The sequence below is a fragment of the Heloderma suspectum genome, chromosome 1 (assembly GCF_057233095.1).
Source record: "Heloderma suspectum isolate Gila_16-S chromosome 1, 16-S_ref, whole genome shotgun sequence".
NCBI lineage: Eukaryota > Metazoa > Chordata > Lepidosauria > Squamata > Helodermatidae > Heloderma > Heloderma suspectum.
Window position 1 is genome coordinate 295,369,844 of NC_139458.1, and position 21,498 is coordinate 295,391,341.

Genomic DNA, 21,498 nt, shown 5'->3' on the forward strand with positions numbered 1-21,498 from the left:
CTAATTTTTAATTTATTATTTTATTTATTTGTGATACTTCTATAGTTTATTAATATAATAAGCAGTATTATGTATATCCCTAAGCAGTTCACATATAATATTAAAACCACATTTAAATACAATATTAAAGACAATTCCAGTTACAATAATAATATGGAGCAATACAAGGAGTAGTAAAATGGAGCAGCATGATTGATTTAATTACAAACCAGGAAAAGTCTGGATGGACACATGCATTTTCAGGAGGTGTTTGAAACATATCAGATTTTCTGCCTCCACAGGGGAGGGTTTTCCACAGGGTGGGTGCCGCTACCGAGAAGGCCCACCATCATGGTATTACACAGAGATATTCAATTAGTTTCAGAATGACCATCACATCTGATGATCTTAAATGTCAACTGGGTGTATATAAGGGAAGGTGGTCTGCTATACTGGGGTGACAATGCCAAAAAGGCCCTCTTCACACTTGCCACCTGACCTGCCTAACTTCAGAAAGTGTGGTACCTGAAGAAGGGCCTCTGATGAAGGTCTTAATGCACAGACAGGTACATGTGGGGAAAAGTGGTCCTTCAGGTACTTGGGTCCTAGGCCACAAAGGGCTTTAAAGGTAAATGCCAGCACTTTGCATTGTGCTCAGAAATGGATTGGCAACCAGTGTGAGGCTGTTTCATCCCCTTCATGGATCACTGCCTTGTTGTGGCGAAGGGGCTTGCATAACTCAGTGAAGCCATAAGCTATGCTGTGCAGGGCCACCCAAGATGGACAGGTCATGGCGGAGAGTTCTGACAAAATGTGGTCCACTGGAGAAGGAAATGGCAACCCACTCCAGTATTCTTGCCAAGAAAACCCGATGGAACGTATCACAAGGCTAAAAGATACAACGCTGGAAGATGAGCCCCTCAGGTCAGAAGGTGTCCAATATACTACTGGGGAAGAGCAGAGGGTATTTCCAAGTAGCGCCAGAAAGAGTGAAGCGGCTGGGCCAAACCCGAAAGGACACTCAGCTGTGGATGTGTCTGGTGGTGAAAAGAAAGTCCAATGCTGTAAAGAACAATATTGTTTAGGAACCTGGAATGTCAGATCAATGAATCAAGGAAAGCTGGAGGTGGTCAAACATGAGATGGCAAGATTGAACATCGACATCTTGAGAATCAGCGAACTAAAATGGACAAGCATGGGCGAATTTAATTCAGGTGACCATTATATCTACTACTGTGGGCAAGAATCCCTTAGAAGAAATCGAGTAGTACTCATCATCAACAAAAGAGTGGGAAAAGCAGTACTGGGGAACAATCTCAAAAACAATAGAATGATCTCAGTACAAATCCAAAGCAAACCATTGAATATCACAGTAATTCAAGTCTATGCCCCAACCACTGAGGCCGAAGAAGCTGAGGTTGATCGGTTCTATGAAGACCTACAACACCTTCTAGAACTAACCCCCCCAAAAGATGTCCTTTTCATCATAGGGGATTGGAATGCCAAAGTAGGAAGTCAAGAAATCACCGGGATAACAGGCAAGCATGACCTTGGTGTACAAATTGAATCAGGACAAAGGCTAATAGAGTTTTGCCAAGAGAACACACTGATCATAGCAAACACTTTTCCAAAAGCACAAGAGGCAACTCTACACATGGACATCACCAGATGGTCAATATCGAAATCAGATTGATTATGTCCTTTGCAGCCAAAGATGGAGAAGCTCCATACAGTCAGTCAAAACAAGACCTGGAGCTGACTGTGGCTCAGATCATGAGCTGCTTCTTGCAAAATTTCGGCTTAAATTGAAGAACGTGGGGAAAACCACTAACCCATTCAGGTATGACCTCAATCATATCCCTTATAAATATGCAGTGGAGGTGAGGAATAGATTTAAGAGATTAGACCTGATAGACAGAGTGCCTGAGGAACTATGGACAGAGGTCCGTAACATTGTTCAGGAGGCAGCAACTCAATCCATCCCAAAGAAAAAGAAATGCAACGTGGCTGTCTGAGGAGGCTTTACAAGTAGCTGAGGAAAGAAGGGAAGCGAAAAGCAAGGGAGAAAGGGGAAGATATATCCAACTGAATGCAGAGTTCCAGAGAATAGCAAGGAGAGACAAGAAGGCCTTCTTAAATGAACAATGCAAAGAAATCAAGGAAAACAACAGAATGGGAAAGACTAGAGATCTCTTCAAGAAAATCAAGGGAACGTTTTGTGCAAAGATGGGCATGATAAAGGACAAAGAAGGCAGGGACCTAACAGAAGCAGATGAGATTAAGAAGAGGTGGAAAGAATACACAGAAGAACTATACAGGAAAGATCTTAATGTCCCTGATAGCCATGATAGTGCGGTCACTGAACTTGAGCCGGACATCCTAGAGAGTGAAGTCAAGTGGGCCTTAGGAAGCATGACTAACAACAAAGCTAGCGGAGATGACAGCATTCCAGCTGAGCTATTTAAAATCCTAAAAGGTGATCCTGTTAAAGTGCTGCACTCAATATTCCAACAAATTTGGAACACTCAACAGTAGCCACAAGACTGGAAAAGGTTTGGAACACCTTTTACATTCCAACTCCAAAGAAGGGCAACGTCAAAGAAGGGCAACGTCGAAGAGTGTTCAAACTACCGTACAATTGCGCTCATTTCACATGCCAGCAAGATTATGCTCAAAATCCTACAAGCTAGGCTTCAGCAGTATGTGAACTGAGAACTACCGGAAGTACAAGTGGGGTTTCGAAGAGGCAGAGGAACTAGAGATCAAATTGCGAACATTCGCTGGATCATGGAGAAAGCAAGAGAATTCCAGAAAAACGTCTATTTCTGCTTCGTTGACTACACTAAAGCCTTTGATTGTGTGGATCACAACAAACTGTGGCAAATTCTGAAAGAGATGGGAGTACCAGACCACCTTACCTGTCTCCTGAGAAACCTGTATGAGGGACAAGAAGCAACAGTAAGAACCAGACATGGAACAACCGATTGGTTCAAAATTGGGAAAGGAGTACGACAAGGCTGCATATTGTCGCCCTGCTTATTTAATTTATATGCAGAGTACATCATGAGAAATGCCGGGTTGGATGAATCACAGGTCGGAATTAAGATTGCTGGGAGAATTATCAACAACCTCAGATACGCAGACGATACCACCCTAATGGCAGAAAGCGAAGAGGATCTAAAGAGCCTCTTGTTGAGGGTGAAAATGGAGAGTGCAAAAACTGGGTTGAAACTCAACATAAAAAAAACTAAGATCAAGGCATCTGGCCCCATCACTTCCTGGCATATAGAAGGGGAAGAAATGGAAGCAGTGACAGATTTTATTTTCTTGGGCTCCAAGATCACCGCAGACGCTGACTGTAGCCATGAAATTAAAAGACGCTTGCTCCTTGGGAGGAAAGCTATGGCAAACCTAGACAGCATAGTAAGAAGCAGAGACATCACCTTGCCGACAAAGGTCCGTCTAATCAAAGCTATGGTTTTCCCAGTAGTAATGTATGGCTGTGAGAGCTGGACTATAAGGAAGGCTGAGCGCCGAAGAATTGATGCCTTCGAACTGTAGTGCTGGAGAAGTCTCTTACGAGTCCCCTGGACTGCAAGGAGGTCAAATCAGTCAATCCTAAAGGAAATCAACCCTGAGTGCTTATTGGAAGGACAGATACTGAAGCTGAAGCTCAAATATTTTGGCCACCTAATACGAAGAGAAAACTCCCTGGAAAAGACCCTGATGCTGGGAAAGACTGAAGGCAAAAGGAGAAGGGGCTGGCAGAGGATGAGATGGCTAGATCGCATCACCAATGCAATGAATATGAACCTGAGCATGCTCCGGGAGAGAGTGCAGGACAGGAAGGCCTAGCTCACGAAGAGTTGGAGATGACTTAATGACTGAACAACAACAAGAGGCTGTTTCAAGACTGGCAAGATGTGTTCCCCTGGGCTGCTCCCAGGTAGGAGTGCAAGACCTTCTGAATGAATGGAGGTATTCAAAGGCAGCCCACATCTGACACACTCCAATAATCAAGTCTGGAGGTCATCAGTGCATGGGTACCTGTGGCCATCAACCTATCTCTGTTCAGGATGGGCTGAAGCTGGTGCACCGCACCAGTCAAGCCAGTGGAAGACACCAGGTACCCTAGAGGCCACTTGGCTCCCAGTGACAAGACTGGATCAGTACAACAGTTTGATAGTACAACAACTTCATTGTTTAAAGCCATAGGCTACCACAAGACCAGACTGGATCAATCAAATGTGAATCTGATCCTTTATGGGAGGGACAGGCCTCTTCAGAAAGGGTGGATACCACCTCCATGGTGAGATGAATTTACAATAGTGCCTAATTCTTACCAGGATTGAGCTTCCATTTATTGGCCCTCATCCAATCCATTACTGGTGTTTAAAGCATTATGAGACTGATGTTTAAAATAACAAGGCTGGAGTATGAGGGGGAAAGTGAAACCTTGCTGTGCTCACAGAGCTCCCCACACAGATCTCTGGCTCAGGCCTTAATGGTCACACCCCATGTTAATGAGTGGCCACCTGGGGTACATCTCCCACTTGCATATGTTGGACTGGAACTGTCATCTGATCTGTTTGGTTACTATACTTATTTGACAAAAGGCAGCTGATCCAGGAGCAGACATATATAAAGGAGAATTTTACCAGCCTAAGCAGTGTTAAATCAATAAAGAAAGTGAAGTTGCAAAGTCTTGAGGAATGCTTTCATTCTCCGCAGTCTGGGTCAGACTGACCTGGCCTACAGCCGAAAAATGGAATGCAGTGTTTACACGCAGCTCGCCAAGTGCCTTTTTCACAGTGTTTCTTAACTACAGCAGCCAAAGCAGGCTCATCTCATGCCAACGGGCGGGGGGGGGGGGACAGGCCGTTCTGTGTGGACAACCCTTGTTCCATCATCACTTCCTTTAGCATTTAATAAACAACTACTGGCTTTTGCATTGAGGTATAAATGCTTTTAGTACAATAAGTGAGCTGGTAGTAGATGGAGACATGAGGAACCAGCAATCAGCAAATAAAGATTACTTGGAGCACAGTTTGGGCATGGCTAGTTGGCCCAAGATTGCAGAATTTCTTCTGCATTGGACATTAACAAAGAGGTGGGCCGAAGGTGGGTTGGGATCTACTAGTAGATCTTTGGGTGTTTTGCAATAGATCAGCAAAGATGTCTAGCTCCTATTTGTTTAACAAAAGAATGACACACACCCTGAAATTATGATGCTGAAATGAAGAAAACCTGGAGTAACCAGGAGTGGATTTTTGTGTGGAAGGACTATGAGCTCAGTCAAATTCTGGTTGTTGCTGTTGTTGTTTATTTGGTCAGTCACTTCCGACTCTTCGTGACTTCATGGACCAGCCCACGCCAGAGCTTCCTGTCGGCCATCGCCACCCCCAGCTCCCCCAAGGTCGAGTCCGTCACCTCCAGAATATCATCCATCCACCTTGGTTTGGTACTCAAACCAAAATCCTGGTCTCAGAAGTCTTTAATTCTACGTGGATGTCTTTTGTACCTGGTTCTGGTTGGCAGATCCTGGAGTTCTAATAAAGATCTAGAGTCCACAGATCTGAAGTCTGGCCAACCTTGATTTGCAATGTCATGCTTATTTACATCTTATTTTATCTCTTGTGAACAAATAACATGCTGCCCAATGCCATCAGTATTTTTGGAAATGAAACATGGCATTATTGCATATAGCCAAAGGCCTGGGTAACCTCTCAATCTATATATTACATGAAAAAAACTATCAACCCTTATAACAATACATTAACAGTTTTTATAAAGTCAATAATTAAATACCATGATTAAAGATCTGTGTTGGTGATTATTGTTACCCATGTTAATCAATCCAGTTCAATCAATAACGCAATTTGTTTAAAAACACACACATCGTTTCTTAGCTATTATGGCAAATAATGCCACCATGTAGGTGATATAAATCTGATTATCCCATAAAAGTTCAATCACAATATCTTGTGGCATTTTACTTCAATACTGAGACAGAATAGGATTTTTCCCCTTGGTTCTGCATTTAATGGGCAATATTTTGACAACATCTGACTTTGACTTTTGGATGCTTGAACTAGAAAAGAAACTGGTTCTCCATACTTCTACCCCAGGAAAATAGAAGTCCAATTTTTGTTGTTGTTGTTGAGTAAGTATAAAATGAGTGGCTTTGTAAATCAATTCTTCATTTTTATTCTGGTCTGTGGATGTTTTTGTCTTAAAAATGTCTGTATATTTTGTTATCTCTGTGGATAAAGAACATATTTTGACGTGGCATTTATTTGTTTCAGGGCACATTGAATCCCTATTGTGCACTATGGGATGATTCAAAAACGTAAGTAACAGATGTTTACTGCTATTACTTGGGATTAAAAAATCCAAATGACATCAAAATGTTTGAGTAGCCAATAGATACAAAGGCCTGATTATGAGGTGTGGGAAATGTGCTATGCATGGAATTAAATACATAATGCTGCTGATACACTGCATTGCTGATTTCAAGCCCGTGTTTTTGCTTTCGATAGGAATACTAACATATCAGAAATCTAACAAACTTGCCTGCCATCATTTATATGACATTGATCTGTTAGAAACATATTATTTCCATGTGGTCCCTGGTAACCCATAGATATGCATGGAAATCTTTATACAACCATGGGATTTCAAGATGACTCCTCAGGATTAAATGTCTGCCTCTGCTATCATTACTGGAGAGTTTGTTGCTGGGCAACGATTACTGAGTACATTGTCGACCTTTTAAATAATGAAGTCTAATACTTCCTGTGGTTGATGAGATGGATTTCAGTTATTGATTTCAGAACTGATAACCTAAAACATATCTATTAGTAAACCGTCTCCAGTTTATCAAATAAATGATTAGTTAACTTCCATCATGGGAGGCAAAGCTCCCTGTGTCACTGTAAAGAAAATGTGAAGGAATCCATCTTGCAAGCATCATAGAGGTGTTTATGCATTATTTTCCACATTAGATGTTTTGGATACATGGTACAATCCACTGTGGTACTTTTTCCAACCATCACTGGATACAATGGGTTGTTCAGCCTTTTTGTCATTAAAATCAATGAGTCAACTAAGGGCTGCAGTCCTCACTGAGTAAGTGTTAGTGAGTAAGCCCCATTGAGGGAGTGGGACACGCTTCTGTGTAAACATGCATAGGTTTGTTCTGCAAGCAGTGGAGGCTGGTGCCTCTGATTTCAGTGGGGCTGTGCATCCATTCTGGGTTTTAGTCATAACTATCTCAAACTCTAAAGGAGCTATCCAAGGTTCTGAACCTATTTTGGGGAGAAGGTTCAGCACATTTGATGGATCCTTTAGAGTTCTGGCTGGTTATGACTAAAATCCAGAATGGAATCACAGCCCCACCGAAATTGGAGCCACCAGCCTCTACTGGCTGCAAGACTGCAATGCTATGCATCTTTACCTGGAAGTAGGCTCCATTGGACTACAGTGAGGCTTCCCTTTGAGCAAGCATGCACAACCTTGTATTGTAAAGAGTTCAGTATTAGGGGGTACATATTTATTCATTGTTCTGGGTCCCAAGAAGGTGTAATATACATTTATTCTCCTTGTAGGCCTTTTAGTGTGTACATTGGAAAACGATGCTACTTTACTGTAATTGAATGATCTGTATCATTTAGAGCCTAGTTGCAACAGGGTGGTGTTTGATGTTTTGACAGTGTGAGTACCTGCAAGAGACAGTCAGTCAGTCCTGCAAGTCTCTTCTCAGAAGTAACTTGTGGTCATAGACAGCTAAGTCCTGAAAATGACTCAGCTGAGGAAGGATTTGCAGTTTCTTCAGTCACTCGTTTGCTGCCTTTTTAATGTAGTGTAATAACATCTGGAAAGGCCTGAATGCACACTTCTTAGTATCTTAGTATACAACACATAACATGCATGCACGCTGTGAATATTAAGGCCTCTCTGTAAAGCTATGCTTGCATGATGACAATTCCGTAAATCCTGTCTTTTTCCACAAATGATCAGGTACTCAAAAAGTATACATTCCCTATGCTCCAGTTTCAAATATAAGATCCTAGAAACAATACCAGGGAATTGGTGTAAAACTGATATTAAGTGCAAAGATGAGAATAAGCAGAAATACTTTCTATACCTACCCATTTTTCTTTCCCCTGTACAGACAATGAGAGAAATAGCATGTTATTAGTGTTGACTGTAGGCAAGAAGTATGAGAGACTTGAAATGCTAGCCCCATATCAAGTATCCCATTTGATCAGTGGAACATGCAGTACAACTTATCTCATGTTGTATATTTCCCAGCTAGAGAAGGCAGCCAATAAGGTGGAGTAGGACTGAAGAAACACATAGAATAGTAATATCAAGACACAGAGTAAGTTGTGTTACACATTACATAGGTGGAAAGGAAGAACCTGACATGGGGCGGCCATTTTAGTGACAGTCCTGTGTTTCTTGTAATGTGTAGTTCTTCCCTTAGCCTTGAATGAAACCGCTAAACAAAAACAACAAAGAATCTTGAGGTACCTTAAAAACTAACAAAGTGTTGGAGAGTTCTTTGTTGCTTTGCCACAACTGGCTCATATTTATTTATTTATTTATTATTAAATTTATTAATCGCCCATCTGGCTGGTCACCCAGCCACTCTGGGCGATGTACAACATACAATAAAAACAGTTTAAAACAATAAAATTCTACAATAAAAACATTTTCTAAAATACCCTAACCCACCCCAAATGCCTGCCTGAACAACAACGTTTTTAATGCATGACGGAAGCTCATTAAAGAGGGGGCATGACGGAGTTCCCTAGGGAGGGAGTTCCACAGAGTGGGGGCCACTACAGAAAAGGCCCTCTCCCTCGTCCCCACCAGTCTAGCTGTCCTGGCTGATGGGACAGAGAGAAGGCCATCCAAGGCTGATCTTGTTAAGCGGCCTGTCTGGTGCTGCTGGAGGCGCTCCTTAAGATAGGCTGGGCCGGAACCATATAGGGTTTTAAAGGTCAAAACCAACACCTTGAATTTGGCCCGGAAAACAACTGGTAACCAGGGCAACTCGTTCAGCACTGGAGTGATGTGATCTCGCCGGCGGCTGCCTTTAATCAGGCGAGCCGCCGCGTTCTGTACCAGCTGCAGTTTCCAAACCGTCTTCAAGGGTAACCCCACGTAGAGCACATTACAGTAGTCTAAATGAGAGGAGACCAGGGCATGTACTACCGATGGGAGCAGATGGTCGGGAAGGAAGCGGCACAGCCGCCGTATCAGATGGAGTTGATACAGCGCTGTCCGGCTCACAGCTGACATGGACAGCTGGGAATCCAAAATGACCCCCAGGCTGCGGACCTGGTCTTTCAAGGGTAGCCGTACCCCATTCAACACCAGGTCAACATCCCCCAGCCTCCTCTTGTCTCCCACCAAAAGTACCTCGGTCTAGTCAGGTTTCAGCTTCAGCTTATTCTTCCCCATCCAGCCACTCACCGTCTCCAGACATTTGGACATGGATTCTATGGCCAACCTTGGTGAAGATTTGAATGAGAGGTAGAGCTGCGTGTCATCCACATACTGATGACACCGCACCCCAAACCTACTGATGATAGTCCCCAGCGGCTTCACATAGATGTTAAATAGCATCGGGGAGAGGATGGAACCCTGTGGCACCCCACAAGTGAGTGGGCATGGGTACGAAGCCTCCTCTCCCAGTGCTACCCTCTGGTACCTGCCGGAGAGGAAGGACCGGAACCACCACAATATGGTGTCTCCAATGCCCAACCTCTCCAGGCGGTCCAGGAGGATACCGTGGTCAACGGTATCGAAAGCCACTGAGAGGTCGAGGAGAACAAGGAAGGAGCATTCACCCCTATCCAGAGCCCTCCTCATATCATCTACCATATAAACTTCCTCTCGGACCCATGCTGAACACATGTTGTTAAAAATAACTGCACGCCACTATTTAGGGTGCTGCTGAAAAAAGCCACCAATTCTGAAGAAATGTGTGGGGGAATATGTATTTAGCAGCAGTTAGAGCAATTGTCTGCTATACCCATCTACATTTAAAGCATACCCAGGGATTCAGAAGGAGAAGAGAATTCTTAACAGTTCACTCTGGTATATACTTCTGTCCTGGTTTTTACAGAAAGGGAGTGAGAGTGGAGGTTGCACATCTTAGCTCCCTGCTGAAGTAACCCCTACACTGGCTCTTGTATCTGGCTCTCCTCCCTCCTCCTCCCATGCAAAGTACTGCTGTCTTTGAGTAATATATTTTAGAAATCCCTGAAAATGACATAAAATAACTTATGGTATGAAAGTGTTCCAAATTCCAGGTAAAGAAATATTTCACTGGTGGTTTTAAAATGGCTGTTCCTTGAAGCTGCTTAAAGATTTTCAATAATAGAAACAATCCAACAGGAGATGTATTAGTCATCTGAGAGTAGGTGGGACCATAACAGATTGATGCTAAGTACCATTTGTTATGCTTCTGTAATTTATCACATGGCTATCACCACTGCATGCTGCTTATGCATTTTATGGGGCTGATGCTTTTTTTCTCCTGCCTCAGAGCTTAAGCTGATCACCCACAAGAGGTCAGAAAAGGATTCTTTTTTTCCCCCTTACATTTTGCTGTGGCTTTTTCTCTAAACTTCTTGAGGGAAAAAATGGAGGTAGGGACATAATGTTAACTGAGGGTGTTTTATGATTCATTACTCTTTTTTCCCCACTGCAGCAGTGACTTATGATGGAGTATTTTACTCTGTTTGATTATGTTACAGAATTTGTATTCTGATACTGTAGGTTTTAAATTACAGTGAAGGCTCCCAGCGTGCTGGAACGGAAGGAGACTTGGGATTTCTAAATCTAAATAAAATGTGCAGCATTGTGCCATTGAACAGATGTATAATAGAAAGACTGGGGTATTTTTCCAGATCTCCATCACCCTATGCTTATACTTAGCCTCCAGTCTATAACATCAGATTTTCCATACATGGCAGATGATCCACTGTTTATAAATCATACAAAGCTAGGATGTCCTCCCACCCTTCAAAAATGAATGGCATTTTGGTTTGGTTATTTTTGCAGCTCACATTTGGCAGTCTCTTTGGGACTAATCCGGCACAAAAAGAGTCTGTTTTTAGTTAAGAGTTCTTGATTATTCAGTGCTGACTCCAGAAAATTGGTGAAAGCTTTAAGTGAACTGTTCCTCATATAGGAACCCCTGTGTTAAGTAACTATAATCAGAAGGATTCATAACTATATCCTGGAGTGGCCATTCATTCATTGTAATGCATTAGAAGGCTGTGCATAGTTTTAATATTGACAGTGACTAGAATGCAGATGATGCAAGTCTCACTGTGAATATGACCAGACACAAGTAAGAGCACATAATCATGCTTACTTTGTTGTAGTGACGGTGAAGTGGTCTTATTTCTCCGCCACCACTGTATCTTCAAGTAGCCATCCAGCAGAACTTTTCTGGGTGGTGAAAGGACTATTCCATCTAGACTAGAAAGGATATATTAGAAACCACAGAGGCCTGCTGTTTCCAAGGCACTTTGAGGATAAAGTCACTCATGTTTGCTGTGACCTTGATGTCATCATTAATACAGTTCTGGTGGTGGTGTCCAGTCTGGCTATATGGTATCGGTTCCAGTTAATGTGGCTTGATACTTGGAGCAGTTTGGCCAGCCACCTTTATACTTGACCCTTGCCCATCTTGGCTACTTACATTGAGGGGAAGGGGATTGACTGGGTGGATCTGGGAGTTGATTAATGCCTCTTTGAGAGAGGGAATGGTTTGGCTGTCTTGAAATATGCAGTGGTGAGACCTCCTTAAAAAACATCACTGGACCCTTGACCTTTTTGGATAAGTTACTTCAAGAAGGTCTGTTCAACTGCAGGCAGTCTTGGATGAAATGGATTATCTGGACCCATTCAAATCTTACTCCAGGCAGGGGTTTCGCACTAAAGCAGTCTTGGTCATTCTCCCAGCTCTTTCAGGAGAGAGATGGGGAGTATGACTCTATTGATTATTCTTGATCTCTTAGCAGCTTTTGAAAACATAAACCATAGTACAATGTTGAACCAGCTCTGTGCGTTGGGGTTACTTCTGCTCATACCTGTAAGATAGGTTCCAGAAAGTAGTATCAGGAGATTTCTGCTCAACCCATGGCATTTGGGATGTGTGGTCCTGCTAAGATTCCATCTTATTCCTCATGCTCTTTAATATCTACGTATTAAATATCTATGCTGGCTGAGATCATTTGAGAGTCTGGAGTGAGGTGTCATCAGTATCATCAGTATGCTGATGATACCCAGCTCTGTTTCTCTCTGTCCTCTCAGTCAGACAAGGTGTGCAGGCACAGAATAATTGTCTGGTTGTGGTAATGGGCTCCATTAGGGCTAATAAATTGAACCCGAATCCTGATAACACAGAGACAGTGTGGATAGGTGGTTCTCAGGTCTGGGGAATCTGTGTTCAAACAGTTCTGAATGGGGTTGCACTCCACCTAAGAGAGAAGGTACATAATTTAGGGTTGCTGTTTGACCCAGCATTGTTGTCCTGTCCTGTGCAAGCTAGGCTCTGAACTCCTAAGGGAGGAAGCTGTGGTTGCAGCACCTCATAGGAGGTGTCTCCACCTGCGATTTACTGCAAGCTGGCTGCGTCTTGAGGTTGTTAGGGATACGTGACATTGTGGCTGTCTAGCAAAAAAAACGCGGAGCTTATCATGAAAAAACCAGATTTCCTGAGACTGCTTAAAGTCCAGTTCTTTTCCTTAAGTTGGGTTCTCTTCAGTACAGTTGTTGTGTGCCCCAGCCCCCACATTGACCTCGGGTATGCTAGCCCTGCCCAGGGGTGTGCCATTCAGCATGAGCCCGGTCAAGGGGTGTTTCCTGTTCCCTATGTTTCCCAGCACAAACCAATTAGTGTCTGCTCAGAAGTAACTCCCATTGAGCTCAGTGAGACTTGCATACATCAGAATTTACAGAGATCCCCCTGAATTGAAACTGATTCCCTGAAGCCTGCCTGTAAAGTGCTTTACTGAACCTGTGTTTCTCCGATTCTCAATGGCTTGGTTTATTGCCTTAGGAAGTAACTACTTCACAGCTTCCTTACAGAGATCCTGCAGTTAGAAAGGGGGCTGGTTTCACATCCCTGTGTCTCCCCCTTTCCCAGCATGAGCATATGTGTATCTACTCAGAAGTAACTCCCATTGTGCTCAGTGCCTTGCTCCTGAAATGCAGGTGCATCTGGAGTTTCAGGGGAAAGGAGAAAGGGGAGGAGAGCAGGGGGGAAGCCTCTCTTATTGGTTGTGCAGCCCCTGCCAATCAGATGATGGGGGAGAGGGGGGAGCCTCTCTTATTAGTTGAGCAGCCCTGCCAGTCAGATGATGGGGGGGTTCACTCCCACCCCCACCCAGAAGTATGTTCTGTGAAGAGATTTTTACTGGTGCAGTGCACTCACTCATGGAGCCCTGCATGGACCAAAGTGCAGCAAAGCTAATTCCTTTTAAAACATCCAATACTCTTCCATTCGCTTCTCTTTCCATTGTCATGGAGACATGGTCATAGCAGGATGGTGTAGCAGCAGATGAGATAGAATCACATCCTTCAAGGCGGGTTAGAGTAGGTAAAGCAAAGGGAAGCTTGGGCAGCAGAGTAAAGTCATAGTCACAAAGGTCTGGGCTTAGCTGGACTCAGAAGAGAACAGCCTTCTCTTGTAGCCCAGCTCTTCTGGAGAGCACCACGTTGGGGAAGACTAGGCTAGAACTAGGCAGAATTGTTCAGGACCTTGGACAGAGCACTGGCTGAAAACTTTTTTTCAGGTATGGTAAGGGGAACTGGAAGGAGGGCCAAGGCTATCAAACATGACAATTGTCACTGGAGGCCCAGTTTTGGCTGGTTCACCAACTTTGGCCATTCTTGGACAGGGATAGCCTGGCCACAGTGCTCCATGCTCTGGTAAGCTCCCATCTGGATTATTGTGAAGCATTATAGGGCTGCACCAAAGTCTTGAGTTAATTCGGAATTAAATGGTTTGAATTATGGCTAGATTAGCTACGTGGAACCATATCAAATCAATTCTTAAAGAATTACGTTGGCATATTAGCTTCTGAGCCCAATTCAAGGTTCTGGTGCTTACCTTTAAAGCCTTAAATGGCTTTAAGGAGCGCCTTTTTCCATACCATCCTGGCTGTGCATTGAGGTCTTCAGATGAGGCTCTTCTCCAAGTACTCCCAGTGGGTATGCTATGTATGTACAAAGAAGAGCCACGGTATCCTCCTGGACCACCTGGAGGGGTTGGGCATTGGAGACACCGTATTGTGGTGGTTCTGGTCCTTTCTCTCCAGCAGGTACCAGAGGGTAGCTCTGGGAGAGGAGGTTTCGGACCCGTGGCCTCTCACTTGTGGGGTGCCACAGGGTTCCATCCTCTCCCCGATGCTATTTAACATCTATGTGAAGCTGCTGGGGGCTATCATCAGGAGGTTTGGGGTGCGGTGTCATCAGTATGCGGATGACATGCAGCTCTACCTCTCGTTCAAATCTTCACCAAGGTTGGCCGTAGAATCCCTGTCCAAATGTCTGGAGATGGTGAGTGGCTGGATGGGGAGGAATAAGGTGAAGCTGAACCCTGACAAGACCGAGGTACTTTTGGTGGGAGACAAGAGGAGGCTGGGGGATGTCGACCTGGTGTTGAATGGGGTACGGCTACCCTTGAATAGGGATGTCAGAGAATTCCGCTACGGATTCCAGTGAGGCCGGATTCAAAGAATCCAGCCTCACTGGAGTCTGTGGTGGAACAGCCTCCCCCCCCGCCACCCCACGGAATCCCCCCGGGATGGACCTACCTGGTGGTGGATGCGGCGGCGGTGGCTGCTCCGGCCACTCCCGGGCTGCTGTGGCCACAAATAGCTGCTGTCGTAGCTGCTGCCATTTGCGTCCCTGCTTTAGCCATGATAGGCTACGTAAATATTTATGTAGCCTATCATGGGCTAGCATAGGGACGCAAATGGCGTCCCCTACACAGGACACCATTTGCGTCCGCAGCAGCCCGGCAGTGGGTGGAGGCCCTGCTGCAGATTGGCCCGGCTGGTGGCTCCACAGACTGGCTGCAGAGCAGAGCCAGCTGGGCAGGATTCCAGGGAGGAGGAACGGATCACCTCCCCCCCTTCGAAGATTCCGGGGGGCGGAACGGATCACCTCCGCCCACCTGTGGATCCCAGTAGAGCCAGGTAAGTGGGGTTGCGTACACCCCTACCCTTGAAAGACCAAGTCTGCAGCCTGGGGATCATTTTAGACTCCCAGCTGTCCATGGAGGCTCAGGTGTCAGTTGTGAGCCGGACAGCACTGTACCAACTCTATCTGATACGGCAGCTGTGCCCCCACCTTCCTGACTATCTGCTCCCATCGGTAGTACATGCCCTGGTCTCCTCTCGTTTAAACTACTGTAATGCGCTCTACGTGGGGTTACCCTTGAAGACGGTTCGGAAGCTGCAGCTGGTGCAGAATGCAGCAGCTCGCCTGATTAAAGGTAGCCTCCAACGTGATCACATCACTCTGGTGCTGAAGGAGTTGCACTGGTTACCAGTTGTTTTCCGGGCCAAATTCAAGGTGTTGGTTTTGACCTTTAAAATCCTATGTGGTTCCGGCCCAGCCTATCTCAAGGAGCACCTCCAGCAACACCAGACAGGCCGCTCAACAAGATCAGCCTCGGATGGCCTTCTCTCTGTCCCATCAGCCAGGACAGCTAGGCTGGTGAGGATGAGGGAGAGGGCCTTCTCTGTGGTGGCCCCCACTCTGTGGAACTCCCTCCCTAGGGAACTCCTCCATGCTCCCTATTTAATGAGCTTCTGCCACACATTGAAAACTTGGTTGTTCAGGCAGGCATTTGGGATGGGCTAGGGAAACTTTAAAAAACATTGTTTTAATGTGTAATTTTATTGTTTTCAAACTGTTTGTATTATTGTACATCGCCCAGAGTGGCCAGGTGACCTGTCAGATGAGTGATTAAGAACTTTAATTAATAAATAAATAAAATAAAAGAGAGCCTTTTCTCTGTTGGCACTCCAACTTTGGAACTCCCTAAAGAAGCTCGACTGGTGCTGAAACTACAATTTTGGGGCATCTATTTGTCCAGGCATTTTAAGTGGGTTTTATTACTTCAGTTCTTCTTGGTTGTTGTGTGGTCTTGTTGCCTTTCAGTGTTATTATCACATAAAGGTTGATGTGTTGCACTGTATTGTTTTTATAATATTGTCTTCGTAATGTTTTACACCTCCCTGAAATCTGTCAGAAAAAAGGGCAGATTAAATAAATAATAGTATGTGGGGGAAAATGTTTTCTTTAGAAGCAATTCAATAATGAATAATATTTTATTCTTGGTGTGTTTTTGTGCACTCCTCAGAGGCAAACTAGGCATGACATTAATTGCGTGAATATAGTTAACATGCATGCTTTTGTTATGTAAATAGCAGTCAGGATCGGGAGGGGGGCTGAGCTGCCTCAGAACCATGGGGGGCAGGGAGGGGAAGGTTAACACTTTCTCTTCCTGCCATGGTCCCAATAACACTCTGAAGATGCTATTTGCATTTGAAGAATATGGATTGTACATTGCTTTCACACTGATTCTGCCCCTTGTTACCTTTGGTTTCTGCTCCCCCGCCCCCCCGATCCCGATCTTTCTTAATATATTTCTGCACCTGATCATCGTGTTGCCCCGGCCGTGGGCACTGAACTCTAAAGTCAGAGGTGCCAAGATAGTGATAAATCAGATTCAAAGGTTTACTTACAAGGAGACTTTACTGGGTAACTTACAGCACACAGGCGTACCCAATGGTTGGATCCATCAGCTTCTCTGAACCACGAGCCATTGGGTCAAATGGGTTTTATACCATACATGTCAGCAATGAGGCAGCATGACATGACACTAGCAAGCACCCCTAGCGTTCATTCCCAGCATAGAGTAGAAGTGTTCGGTTCTCAAGCGCAGCCACCTGTAAACAGACTTCGCTTCCCAGGCAGAGTGCTTGATAACACTCTCACTCATTAGCATGGAATGTGCTAGGCTGCGCTATTGGCCCTTTGAATCATCTTCACGTGCTCAGAGGCTTACTAGCAAGGGAATTGCACCAGTAATGAACTTAAGCAAGCATTATGGATCTCTAGGCCCCTCTAACACTACCAATGACTTGGCTATGCTCCTGGGGCCAATACATATCTAATCATGCGAGAAAGATCATATGGGAAGGCTGGAGAGTCTGAGCTTCCACAGATAGCTGACACCGAGGAGTTCTGCCTACACTTTCTCTGTCCGGCACAGAGCCGCAATGTCAAAAGCAGCTTGGCCAGGGAAAGAGAAAATCACTTATGCCAGGGATGTTTGGAACTATTTCAGGGCTGGATTCAAATTCAGAGAAGCTCTCGGGAGCCACATCCCAGTGGTGGCCAGGGCCAAAGGTAAAGGGGCAGGGTCAAAATACTAAGAAAACCAGCATATGTTAGGTTAAAGCTCCTACAGCCAGTAACTAAGAGAGTTTGGGAGAGGCATTTCACCCTTTAGAATGGGAAAACTTATGCAAAAGCTGAGAAACCACTAAACAGTTGGGGGTTGGAGATAAGGGGGCGGGGCCAAGGGAAGGGGCATGGCCTTCTGGGGAACGCAGGAGGGCCAGATTGGGACCCCAGGCAGGTTGGATTTAGCCCCTGGGCCAGGGGTTCAACACCCCTGAAGTAGGCCAATGTTTAAATGGCGAGCTCCTGTTCCAGGTATTATGGATAGCCAGATTTGGCCCACACAGGCCTGGGGCTCTACACCCTTGCCTTATGATATGTTCAGGAACCTTGCACAGGAGTATGTATCGCTTTGATGCTGCTTCCATCCAAACCGGGCACTGTGTGTTACAGCTGCCAGGCTGGATTCTGCATGGTTCTGCTTGTGGCTCTGTTAGACTGCAAAGTTCAATCACTTGCCACTCTGCAATCTGAAACAGAGGCAAATATGGGCCCAAATCACCCCTTTCCAAGTGGTGATAATACTGTAATTTTTGACTACTCTGTATAGTGCCTGAACAGGGTTGACGATCATGGAGAAATCTAAGAAGAAGGTTGGACTGAAACTAGAAACTGAATCTAGAAGAGGAGATACAAGCCACAAGCTGATGTTTCTTTTGGCAGAGTAAAAGCAACAGAGTACCAAATGTGTTTCAACTGGAGATCTTCCTCAAGGGCTATGTGATCTGACTGCTGTCCTTTTATTACAAAGGTGATCGTCTTAAGCACCTTAGTCATGCCTAGGGGAGGGCAAATCTTTCCGTTTTGCTTTATCCCACATTTGATTTTTTTAAAACCTCAAGTTCTTTTTGCCCTAAGTAGGAGAACTCTGAGAATTTTGCTAAATCCTGTTCAGAATAGAACTGAAATGCAATTCTCACCCATCCCTACCCATGCTTTGCACCTAAAAGGTCCCAGGTTCAGCCCCCAGTATCTTCAGTTAAAATTACCCCAGATAGCACTGGGAAAGATCCCTTCACAAATCTTCTGCAAGTCAGAGTACATGATACTAGATGAGATGGACCAATGCTCTGATTCGGTGTAAGGCAGATTCATATGTTCATATAATAAATCCTGCTGGGTTTTATGCTGGGCAGAAACCCTATAGATATAACGGACTGACATGGAGTTGTGTTAAAGACTGGCCACTATTTTTTCAAAAATGTCCAGTTCTTGCAATTATATTTGGACTGTGACAAACAATAGTCTCTGAAATACAGCAAATCCTTTATGCTCCTTTTATAATAAAATGTTTTCCCTTTGGTCATGCAATTTCATGCATTTTTAATCTTCCAAAACATCAGTATTCTGGACAGAACATGGGATATTTTCACACCCAGTTGTATTATAACACATGAAGCTTATTGTGATGAAAATCTGAGAAGCCTAGCTGGTTGGCCTAAACCTTTCCTCCTCAAATTGGCATTTCATTTTTAAAAAATCAGCTAAAAGCACGAGGCAGGTTGGCTTTGTTGTCAAGCAGATTCCAGCCTTTATTAATGGTAATCTTAGTGAATTGGATGCATGAGCTAAGCAGACACAGTATTCCCCATCCTGCTTGCAGACTGCTGTAATAACATACATGCAAACAAAAGAGAACAGTAGCAACAGCAGTTCGCTGCTTATGAAGCAGTTGCTCCAGCTGTTCCTTTTTGTCTTTTGAGCCATTTGACTTGCTTCCAGTACACACACATCCATTAGCTTAGTTTCCTTGTAGTGCAAATCATCACACTTCCTTCCTGTTCCTCCTCCATGTTCATGATGCAAGAGCCTTCCCACCATGACTTTGCTCCCTGCCACCTTGCCACCACCACCCGCAGGCCGGATTATGGAAAGTGAATCAAACATTGTGACATAGAGGGAGCGTGACCCTAAGGGTCTGGTTGAGCTGCAGTGGCACAAGTCATGATTTGTGATGTGCCCACCAAAGCACCATCCCACACTTGACAAGTATTACAGAGTTATGAAGCTGTGATCCTGCACCTAAACCCCCTTCCTTAGCACAGGCCTTTCAGATTTCAGCAGTGGAGAGGCAAAGGCAAACTATTTGTGGGGGAGATTCAGCAAGATCCAAAGATCTACCCTTGGTTGCTTTCATGGCTAAATTGCATTTAAAAAAGGAAGTGTGGTTTAGGATAATTTGTTGTGCTAATTTTTTTTTTATAACTCTAGCAATATTATCAACATATATTCTGTCATGTACCATGTACCAAAGGCACAAACCTTGTTGCTTTAAAACTAAGACACCAGGCCATTTATTTGTGTACAACAGTAATCGTTACTCAGTGGGTACAATCTACGTGTTGACCAGCAATATAGCCATATAGGTGCTACAGAAGAATAATCATATGTGGTCCAGAATACCACATATGGTAGGGAGAACATCTCCCCTGCCCTTTCTATGTAGTTCTCCTGCCCTTGCTGTCAAAAGTTAAGGATCAACTGTGCAGTCCAAGCACAGGAAAGGAAGTACTTATGCAATATCCCAGTGGCTGTTACTGGATCAGTGCTGGGAATGAAATCACAACCAAGCCTCTTTGCTGGGCTTCTGTTGGCAGATAGTTTGAGGATGGAACTCCTCTGGAGCCCAGGTTCTTCCCTCTCTTCTTGTACCACTTAGTGAGGCTTGCCTGTCTTAGCAGCCCATTATATGGAGCAGGGGGTGAGGAAAACAAACATGTAAGTCTAGACATTAAAGGAAGGGGATGAACGTGACATGGGACTGCCTTTTCATAGGCCACCTTTTGTCAAACATTTTTTAAAGAATTCATTTCTATACTGCCCAAAAGCCGAAGCTCTGTGGGCAGTTCACAAAAATTAAGACCAAAAAGCAAAGGATAAAACAATATAAAATATAAAAGCATTAAAACCACAGAATAACAATACAACCAGAATAAAACCTAGCAGCAATGCAGAGATTTAAAATACAGATTTAAAACACCGAAGCTAAAAGACTAGGAAGCTAAAATGCTAAAATGCCTGGGAGAATAAAAAGGTCTTCACGTGGCGCCGGAAGGAATACAATGTAGATGCCAGGCAAACCTCTCTAGGGATCTCATTCCACAGCTGGGGCGCCACAGAGAAAAGGTCCTTTTCCTGGTAGCCACTATATCGTATATAGTTCTGCCCTGAACCATTGTGCTAATGCAGAGGCTCTAAGTTTCAGCCCTGCGTCGAACATAGCTGCTTGTATTGTTTATCTAAAGAGGAGAAAGTAACTTTCACTGGGACATAAAATGTTGTCTTTACTACCAAACAACCCCCCTTTTGGTACCCCATTTACCCTCAGCTCTGCCTTGGGGCATCTCTGTGCTAGTCTTACAGCACAATAGTTTTAGAGGAGGGAATTTTCCTAAGGCTGTTCGTTTGGGTTGTTGTTGTTTTTGAATAACTGGAGAGCAGTGTAAGGTTCATTTCCCCTTCTTGGATCACTGCCTTGTTGTGGCGAAGGGGCTTGCGTAACTCAGTGAAGCCATAAGCTATGCCATGCAGGGCCACCCAAGACGGACAGGTCATGGCAGAGAGTTCTGACAAAATGTGGTCCACTGGAGAAGGAAATGGCAACCCACTCCAGTATTCTTGCCAAGAAAACCCCATGGAACATATCACAAGGCTAAAAGATATGATGCCGGAAGATGAGCCCCTCAGGTTGGAAGGTGTCCAATATACTACTGGGGAAGAGCAGAGGGTATTTCCAAGTAGCGCCAGAAAGAGTGAAGTGGCTGGGCCAAAGCCGAAAGGACACTCAGCTGTGGTTGTGTCTGGTGGTGAAAAGAAAGTCCGATGCTGTAAAGAACAATATTATTTAGGAACCTGGAATGTCAGATCAATGAATCAAGGTAAGCTGGAGGTGGTCAAACATGAGATGGCAAGACTGAACATTGACATCTTGGGAATCAGCGAACTAAAATGGACAGGCATGGGCGAATTTAATTCAGGTGACCATTATATCTACTACTGTGGGCAAGAATC

General features: G+C 44.5%; 1 protein-coding gene across 2 annotated transcripts in view; it reads left to right on the forward strand.

Moving 5' to 3' along the window:
- Positions 1-21,498, forward strand: part of ADGRB3 (adhesion G protein-coupled receptor B3) — a 703,006-nt gene that overhangs the window by 401,926 nt on the left and 279,582 nt on the right. For both annotated transcript variants that reach the window (XM_084826875.1, XM_084826876.1), the window contains one exon: positions 6,285-6,328. In XM_084826875.1, the coding sequence (XP_084683001.1) occupies positions 6,285-6,328 (44 nt within the window). The remainder of the gene's footprint in view (positions 1-6,284; positions 6,329-21,498) is intronic.